This window comes from Teleopsis dalmanni, chromosome 2 (genome assembly GCF_002237135.1).
Source record: "Teleopsis dalmanni isolate 2A chromosome 2, ASM223713v2, whole genome shotgun sequence".
NCBI lineage: Eukaryota > Metazoa > Arthropoda > Insecta > Diptera > Diopsidae > Teleopsis > Teleopsis dalmanni.
The window spans coordinates 135,747,171-135,757,290 of record NC_051847.1 but is presented as its reverse complement, the minus strand read 5'-3'; the positions used below and the strand labels follow the sequence as shown (position 1 = coordinate 135,757,290).

The 10,120-nt window shown below is 31.2% G+C and overlaps 2 protein-coding genes across 2 annotated transcripts; one reads left to right on the top strand and one right to left on the bottom strand.

Moving 5' to 3' along the window:
• The first annotated feature begins 646 nt into the window (after window positions 1–646).
• LOC119681541 (LEM domain-containing protein Bocksbeutel) lies at window positions 647–2,343 on the top strand. Its single transcript, XM_038094770.1, has one exon. It carries the CDS (start codon window positions 836–838, stop codon window positions 2,306–2,308), a length of 1,473 nt encoding a protein of 490 aa, XP_037950698.1. The 5' UTR covers window positions 647–835; the 3' UTR covers window positions 2,309–2,343.
• Window positions 2,344–5,291: 2,948 nt separating this feature from the next.
• On the bottom strand, window positions 5,292–9,520 carry LOC119680971 (dnaJ homolog subfamily C member 3). The gene is made up of 5 exons (XM_038094021.1): window positions 8,980–9,520; window positions 8,676–8,789; window positions 8,387–8,586; window positions 5,559–6,517; window positions 5,292–5,493 (listed from the first exon to the last, which is right to left on the bottom strand). The coding sequence occupies exons 1-5, from the start codon at window positions 9,074–9,076 to the stop codon at window positions 5,370–5,372; spliced, it is 1,494 nt and encodes a 497-aa protein (XP_037949949.1). The 5' UTR covers window positions 9,077–9,520; the 3' UTR covers window positions 5,292–5,369.
• Window positions 9,521–10,120: the final 600 nt, after the last annotated feature.

Sequence of the window (10,120 nt, the reverse complement as noted above, 5' to 3'; positions counted from 1 at the left end):
ACTAGGCTGCTGGTGCGGGGCACTTTATCAAATATTTTTGTATCATTACTAAAAAAATCTTATAGATAATTATAGATCATAACTTTCAAAAAATGTTTCAATATTTATTATTCATTATTTATTATTCTAATCTAATCTACTGATACGTAATTCAGTTTTTCAGATATCTTCTCCAAAATATAACTATTCTTTCCTAGCTTTATTTTGCCAATTAATAGTTTTTCACAATATTGTACCAATTATTTTTAAACTTTTTATATTTCCGCTTATATAGCAAACGCTTTCAATAAAAATTTTACAATTTTGATCAATCACATACAATTTTAAAGTAATATTTCAGTATTTTACGCGATTTGATTATAGAGAGTGCTAAAATTCTTATATTTCATATGATTCTGTTTATCAATTTTTATATATAGAACCACATAATTTCAATATAATTTAAGGCGAATATTTAAATATCGCTGGAAATCACATAATTTCATATTAGTCTAACTGAAGCTGTCATATATTTTAAATATAACTTGATATAAAACATGTAAAACGCAAGTAAGCAAAAGTTAAAATATAGGCCATGTTTTAAAACTTATGTAAAAATTTTTTCTTTTCGTATTTTCAGTTTACAAATAATTTTACTTCCTTGTTACAGCGGCTTTATTTTTTAATTGTGTTGCATTTCACGCCTGCTGAAAAGAGCGCGATTCACGCTACTGTCAAGCTAAAACAATTTTACAACACTGTCGATGACGTTATTTATTTATATTCAGAAATTTCGTCACCTCAGTTAAGTTTTTGTCGTTTTGTAGAGAATAATATTAGAATTTTCGTTAAAAAAATGTCGGGCGACAATTTTGACACATTAAGTAATAAGGAGCTACATACAAAATGTTTGGAATATGGATTGCCAGACATACCAGTTACAAACACCAGTCGAAGTGTTATTTTGAAAAGATTGCGCGTTGCGTTTTATGGTTCGCCTAAGGTTGACACCAAAGCAAAAAAGACAACAACACGCCGTGAAACAGTGCATGTTTCCACTCCTGCTCAAACAAATAAAACTAAGTTAAGCAATATTACGGAAAATACTTCCGATTCAAGCAACAATAACACTGTGACAACAGCAAAAAATCGTTATACTGCGGACTATGCTTATAATTTTAGCATTTCACCAACTCAGCGTACTGGCACGGACTTTAGTATTAATAATCAAAACACGTATGAAAGAACCTATGAACGCAGTGTACCAACACTCACTACAAACTCGCAAACAACTAATACAAATGATAACACTTATGTTAGTCCAGTTATAAGCGAAGGAGGAAATTCGCGTGACTCTCCACATTTAAGGCGTTCAGTGTCATTAACCAAATCGCGAGTGTTAACAACCTCCTATAATCAAGAAGCACCACAAAGAAAAAGAATTGAAACATCCGATATTGGTGAAGATGAATATGAAGAAGAAGAAGAGGATGAGGATATCGAAATGATTGATGCGCCCAGTAATACGTATGGTTTTAATAGAGCAAGTCAAAACTACTCTTATGGTTCACCAGAAATAAAACCACAAACTGAATTTAAAATGCCGAAACCAATACAAAGTAACCCCCTTGGCTTTGAACGTGGTTATAGCACACAGAAACAGGATTTCAATTATATCACAAGTGAAGTGAAGAAACCAACGACTGAACCGAGATATTCCAATTTGAGTTCAACTTCTTCATACCATAGCGTTTTGAACTCAACTCCTTACGAATATCTAAGTGACTCGAAATTAGGCTCTGCTTCGTCACCAAGCATGCAGTACGGTTTTTCGACAGCAGTAAATACACCACCACTCGGCAGTTTAAATAATGTTCGGAAAGAAAATACATTGTATCCAAATTTGCCTCAATCGCTATTTCTAAGCAATTCAACAGCAAATCCAGACTACCTCAGCAATACATATCAGTCAAATGCTCCAATTCGTAAACGTGGACGTAATACTTTGAATACTCAACATAAATACGACACTAATAGCGAAGTAGATGCTGGCCATAGCAGTGACGATTATCCAGAAACATTCAATAACTATCAGCGAAGAACTGAGCATCTAACAAGTAGTTTCAACAAACCTTTAGCACGTGCTGACCGATCAACTTTACATTATGAATCTCCAAAAACTCGACGTCCTATTAATACTGATGATGATGATGAGCCGATACGTCAGTTCTTTCAAACGTTGGAACGAAAATATCATCTGAAACAGAGCTTGGCCATAATTTTGTGCTTTGTACTGGTTGCATTTATATATGCTTTCTTTTTGCATTAATTTGAAATTAAAAATATATGTTTTGATATTACTTATGTTGGTGTTTGTTATTTAAAATATTAAGTGACTACATATTATTCTGTTAAGTAAATTTGTAATAACGAAACAGTTTGTTTTAAATAAAATTTTCAATAATAAAATAACCCTTTAATTGGTTTCATTTAATACAATTGTTTCCAAATTATATATTGTGTATTTGATAGGTAAATATATTCACGTATCATTAATTCTATAGAAGCCGAGGTGACCTATACATTTGTGGGTTCAAGCTAATTGCATTGATAATAGAACTTCTATAGCGATCAGCTTATCACTCTGGTAGATCTTGTTAAATGGTAACTGAAATATTGATATATTAAACTTGCAATGCTATTGTTCAAACTTAATCTTTTAACTTATACTCAACCATTTGAGGAAAACATTTGTGATAACACTATTCAAACCAAACTTGTACTGCGTCTACATTGGTTGGACTTTGGTAAGATGTTTGCATACACTCACACTTTCATCAACAGATCTTATATATAATAATACATATTCCAGTCAAGATCGTACCAGTCATTTGGAAGCCTACAAAGTAGAAAACAAAAAGGAAATACTATATCTCATGTGTGTCATTGGAAATGTGATAATTGCAAGTTGCGTTACTCAACGTTGCTGCTGATTCTGCCAGCCCTATCTATAAACAATAGTGGAACCAAAACAGCTCTTTCGCACTAATTACGAAACACACTGCTGTCTTGAGTTGCCTTTGTAAGATAATGTGAAAAAAAAAACAAAAAAATAATAGCTTGGAACGTAGGCATTTGCAAAATCTAGTGTTTGTATTTATCTAGTGTTTGTAAATAATGTTATAACACTTATATAAATAAAGCTATTTTATTTATCTTTGGAAATCGGCTTGGGTCGACATCGTTGTGAACAATGCAACTACGAGTGAAAAATGTATGGTATTAAATTAGCAATATATATTGACAAGATTATTCGGGATGGAAATTCTATTACACTTAGGTCTACTATTTTTTTAATTACTTGAAAAAAGTTTTGGACCATAAAATTTAATTCATATTGCTACAGCTAAGCATCGAAATGGCGCCATGGTTAACAGAACCCTCCCTCATTACTCCGATCCACTTTCTCATTTAAGAATACAACACCTACCGCAACATAGATAACATTAGTCAAATCGATTATAAATTATAGTAACCCTCCCATACTATAGCAGTATAGTCTTCTAGACCAGGCTTGCAGATCATTAGTTTCCTGCCTATCTCAGGGACACTGTTCGAGTCGAGTAAAAATTTTCTAGATATAGTCGTGTGTTATACAATTACTTGTCATATATGAACGCCGCAATTTTCCATTTCTACCCAATGATTTCACTCATAAATTCTCTTGCCCACACATCTATCGATGACTCCTATCGATTTTAGACTCCACCCGATTTAGCTAGTAAACCACGAATAAGCTAAATTTCATTACTTTCATTCTTCTTTCTTCTCACATCTTGTTATACTTTGATATGCTTGCTTCCAAGATTCTGGGAGCCACTGTTGTCGCAATACCGTTGATTTAATTTGCAACGCAGTTAGTGAAAACTATAAGATAATATTTAAATCCCATTTAATTCCCCTACACAATGCAATTCTATTCTTTTTGTAAATGTCCTATCATCCTTTCATATGCTTGTTTTCAATAATCCGATGAGCTACGAGTGATATAGCACTCTGTTGGTTTGATTTTTGTTTAGTAGGTGACAACTATAAGATAAAATTCAAAAGTTCACAATACTCTTAATCATAGTTACAAAAATCAATTCTAAAAGTTATCTAAAAGTTTATTATGATATAAACTCAGACAAAAGAGCTTAAAGAAAATCGACTTTTGGTCTATTTATTATTATTAAATTATTTACTTTTTTATTAAATCTATTTATGTATTTATTTAAACATGTGAGTTCACAAATTTAAAATCACTATTTTATTTCATTTTTAATAATAAATTTTACTCTACGATAAAAAAAACATCAATATCACTTATAGTGATTATTAAATTTAATTTTTGTTATGATATTATGTTTTTATTTTCTCTTATTTTTACAAAATTCATTTTTTTAAAATAAAAAACAAATATATTAATTAATCTAACTTTAAGTTATTATTGATTACTTGGTACTTGGTAAATATTACTTTATTAACAAGAAGCTAGAAATGTATTAACCTACTATTTACATAAAGCATTTATAAGTTAAGAGTGCAAAATTGTAAAGTTAATCTCCAGGTAAGAATTGCATGAGTGCTTCCGGAAGTTGAGTAGATGCCTAGTTATTAAACAAAGATCAGAAATCACAATTTTAAATATTGTTTGAAATGCGTAGTTCAGAAAGCGAACTACTTCTGTTATTCAGTTATGGAAAGGATATTTCGTAATTTTACGTAATTCAGAATGTTCCCCCTGCTTTCCCCTGTACAGTACGTAAAATATTTTTAATAGCAGCAATAGATTTAAATTTACATACCTATTCTGTGCACTTTATAAACTTGTCAAACATTGACACTTGTCAAAATTGACTGTTATAAAGGTTGTGGTATTCTGTGACATAAATAAAAAACTCTTTTCCTTGTTAGTTGTCAATACTACAAATGCTGTTGACAACTATAATAATATGCTCTTTTTAAGCATTTTTTATTATTTGCATGCATCACAAATATTCTTAACTAAAATATACGCTCTTTACAAGCATATTTTTTATTGTTATTTGAATGCATGAAAAATGTTTTTGACAACTTAAAATATATGCTCTTTACAAGCATTTTTTACGTACAGTTACGAACAATTAGGAACAGTTTTCTATATAAAACACTTTACACCATAGTGTGGTGAGAAGCACTAGGTACTTGAGCTTTGAAATTTGTCAAGATGTGTCCAGAATACCAAAAAGCTTTCTGCTATATAAAAATCAAAAATTTTTTTAAAGAATTTGACAAATCTGTAAAATGCACAGAATAGGTCCGTTAGTGTTAATAACTTAGCTAAATTTAATAATAAATCCTGAAGCCATTTAATTGAAGTGAAATTTAAACTGGAACGGTGATCCGTGATGGAAGTGTGCAAATGGATTACCACCACGGAAGCCTTGTTGATTACTTTCAGGATCCAGTGGATCTTCTCCATTATCAAATTGCCTGTGATAAAAACAATTTATAAGTTAATATAACGAATATGATATAGGAAGAAATATTATTATTACTTTCTTTTCTCAGGATCTGTCAGTACTTCTTTGGCGGCTGCAATATCAATAAATTTCTTTTCCGCAACTTTTTTCTCATCATCTCTAAAGTTATCGGGATGCCATTTCTGTGCGGCTTTTCGATAAGCTTTAATGATTTCCTGTTTACTAGCATTACGCTTCACACCCAGTATTTTATAATAATCCCTACGTTCAGATTGTTTTTGCAGTCTTTTAGCTTTTTCGATACCCTCTTTGGCACGTTGCATACTTTCATCGATTTCCAGTGCAGCCTGAAAATCGCGTATGGCATCATCGAACATTTCAGAGCCAAGGTATGCCTCGGCACGATCACAGAGTACTTGCGCATCGCGCATTATCTCAATTGCGTCTTTGCAATGCGTTAAGGCTTTAGTGTGTTGTTCATCTTGAACGTAACACGTACAAAGCAAACGCTTCGCTTCGAAAATAATCATTTGTTCTTCTTTTTCGTTTTTCAGCGCTGTTTCCGCAGCCGCTATACAGTCTTGATATCGTTTTTCATCGCGCGCTTGTTCAGCGGTTGATAGTCCCTTTTCTACTTTACGTAATTTCTTATAAAATGGAAAACAGTCTTTATGCTCTGGGTCGAATTTTAAACATTCCCGAATTTCCTTAAGCGCACTAGTCGCATGTCCTATTTTATACAATAACACAGCTATATGATAGTAGCCTTCTGTGCTGTCCTGTGAAAGTTTATTAACTGAACGTAAATCCGAAATAGCTGAGAGCATATCATTGACGGCAATGTACTGATCAGCGCGAGTTTGTCGGAATGTTGTTGACCATGGTGAGATTTCCAACAATTGTGTAAGCATATGTAAAGCGTTATGATGATCTCCACGATATATTAAGTCTTTAATTATTTCCCATTGTTCTTCAGCTGGTGGTATACGCCCATAGTGTTCATGTGCAACAGCATTATGAGGATCTTCGGATAACTAAAAAATTATAATATTTATTTTGTTACTAATAGATATATACATAATCTGTTCATCATTATATTTTTAAATTTATCAGAATTTTGTGAAAAGAAACAAACAGACAAAGATATATTTTAAAGGATAATAATATTGCACATACAACAAATGATATAACTGAACTTCGTCTGACCTAGATCCGATGAGACGAGTACCATAAAAAAAAATGTAAAGAGCGTTTATTATTCCGCTTTTTTTGTCCTTCCAAGCCAACACAACTTTGGTAATGTTTAACAAAAATTTATCGAAATATTTTTACACTTATTGTTTTTAGTATGTTGACGCAAAACTTTTTAGATGACCGGAATAATATAGAAACGATTTCATTTCATCGTCCACATCAATGTGGCAAATAACCAGAAGTTGCACAGAACTAAAAAAGGTGAATACGATGAATAATTGATAAAAATAATGATTTTTCGATTGAGAATCCTGCAACACGAACCAACTTCCTGGTTCTCAATATTTAAATGAAACTTTTTGAATTCGGGCCCACTATTGTTTTAAATCTCTCAAATAATATTCTGCGTTTACCGTATGTCCTTCTGCAATGAATTCATTGTTCGGTAAATAATTTTATGGAACCTGAATCACCGGATGAGAAAAAGACTGTATGTTTTGTAAAATATTATTATTAAAAAAGTATTGTTTTTCAAAACGAAAATGTGAAGTAACCAAACTTAAGTTGATATTTTTTTGTCGAATGTAATGCGTCTAGTGATAAAGGGTCGAAACAGTAATGTAGAAGCAACGAACAAAGATTTGGTTAATTTATTGAAAAGTGACCATACAACGATGTTTCGAATATTCCGAAGTGCTCATCATTTACTTATCTTAGAAAATATTCGAATTTTTATTTAATTAGTTTATAGTCCGTATATAATTTGTTGGACTGTAAGTGCCAGGTTTAGAACTCGTGCCTGTCAAATTCGAAACGATGACTAATCATATTTTTCTACAAATAGCCAAGACTGCGCAAACTTTCAATGCTTAAGTTCCAAGTTTTTTGTAACTAAACTAAACCTATAGAATCCGTAAACGAAATGATACATTCAAACAAACTGATTCATTGAATCGAACTATTTCATTTAAACAAACTGATTCATTGAAGTGAACTATTTTATTTAAACGAACTCAAACATTTTATTCTGATAACTGATAAGATCACTTTTTCAATTGCGATAAAACATTATAATTCTAAAAATTAACTATACTCTTTGAAGAATGTTACAAAATCAGTTTCTGACAAGAGGAATTAGTTTCTTATCGATTTTGAAACTTTAAAAATAATTATTATTTAGAAACGCAGAAGTTTTTCTTTTTTTTTCATTATATAAACTAATTTGTAACACAAATATAAAAAAAATGTACCGAAACTAAATTGAAAATGGAAAAAAAATCTTATTTTTGTTGGTACAAAAAACAGAACGGAAATTATCTGAATCAAAAGGTCTGAAATATTTACATTTTGTATTTGTTATACTTTGTTATAAAACGTAAGAATCGTTCAATAATGACAGCAAAGCAGATTATTGTTTATTATCCCGTTTAAAAAAAATCAATGCACTTAAAATCTATGAATTTTATCTAAAAATATACAGCCACAAATCACAAAGATTTGTAGAAATATTATCAAAGTGATAATAGTATACCATAAAGTTTATATTATATTTTTTTTTTGTGATTGTATGAGATACACACTATCGACTATTGTCCAGCAATAAGTGTCATTTTTCATGGACACTTATCCATTTAAAAATGTACTTATAAAGTATGGAATTTCAATATACCATAATGTAAACATAGTATTAGTCATTATAATTAACTTACAACGTCTTCGAAGTCTCTGTAGGCTAACTGATATTCTCCTGTTTTCAAATAAACTGTGCCACGTTGCAGCCGAGCAGCCAAAAAATCTGGCTTCAATTCCAAAACTTTAGTGAAGTCTTGTATGGCAAAACGTGTCTTTCCCAAAGCTAAGTAAACTGTGCCACGCTTAAATAGTGTCAAATAGTTATTGGGATCGCCCTCTATAATCGAAAAGAAACACAAAAATTATAACATTTTTATACTCATACACTTAAGTAATACAGTAACACAGTAATATAGTAATACTAACCCACTGCAGCATGATAATGAGTTAACGCATCAGCAAGTTGTCCACGTGCTAAAAGGTCTTTACCCATTTCTAAGTGATTTTCAATGTCAGCTTTATTCGGCACCGCTTCAGCTCCTATTGTTTTTGTTTTCAATTGCAGCAGTTTGTTATTGTTTCGTCGTCGTGTTTGCACAGTTGACAAAAATTGTAGTTCAATATATGTAGATATATACGGTAACATAAAAGCAAAACAATTATTAGTAAACAATTAGTACTTTTTTTATTGTTTAAAATATGCAAATATTTTTTAAACAATTCAACTGACCTTCCAAAAATAATTCCAAGAGTAATAACAAAATGCACGCAGCTAATTTCTTCTCGCCGCCCCCCATAAGCAGCATATCGTTCAACGACAACGCCATATCGTCATGAATTTGTTAATTTGATAAAAATTTAATATCGTTTTAATTATTGATTTAATTTGCCAAAATTGTCAAAAAAAATCTGAAATGCGTGGCACTACGCACTGATTTCACTTTCAGTTTATTTACTTTTTACACATACGCGTCCACTTGACGTGACAACACAGATATGTACATATAATCAAAAATATATCATAAATTTAAAAATTCTATGCAAAATAAAGGCATTTTAAAGGCAAGTCATTGATTTTAAATTGAATTCTTTTTTATCTATTTCTCAAACGGCTAAACCGTTCGATCTTTTGTACTTTTCACCTATAAATGAATAGAATTTTGCCGTTTTCTAGTCACAAAAACAAAAACTGAGAATGTTTTTCGGAATACTTTGACAAAACACACGTCAGTAAAATATTTTTAGCGCACCCCACAGCTCTGCATATGCCCATATATGAAATTTGTGTGTGTGAGTGAGATAAGTAAATCGCAGATTCAAGTGTTGCCGAGTTGCGGGAATGTGGTTCTATTTCATTGGCCAACAATTTGACAACTTGTTAATGCATTTGCCGCATATGAATGTGTGCGTTTATTTTATAATCAATTTGCATTTGTAGAGTTGCATTTATGTTTACCTTTTTAATAAAAACAAATACAGTTTGTTTTCAATAAATAAATACCAGTTTATTTATTTAAAATGAAATTTAATAGAACTTAAATTACATAAATAAATTATGAGTGTATCAATGTGTATCAAGAGTGTATCAAACACCGAATAACTTCTTATATATGCACTTAGTAGGAGGGATTTGTAATCTAAATATTCAGTTACTCGGTACGTACCGTAAGAGTTTAAGTCAAAGCAATGTTCGACAAACGCTAAAAAACCACTACCTTAGGAAAATTATCACTAAAAGTACACTACCTTCGGCAAAAGATAACTAAAATGAGCACTACCTTCGTGAAAAGATCGTTATAATGAGCACTACCTTCGTGAAAAGTACACAAACTCTAAAAATTATTGAATTGTTTCGGACTTTTTTTAATGTA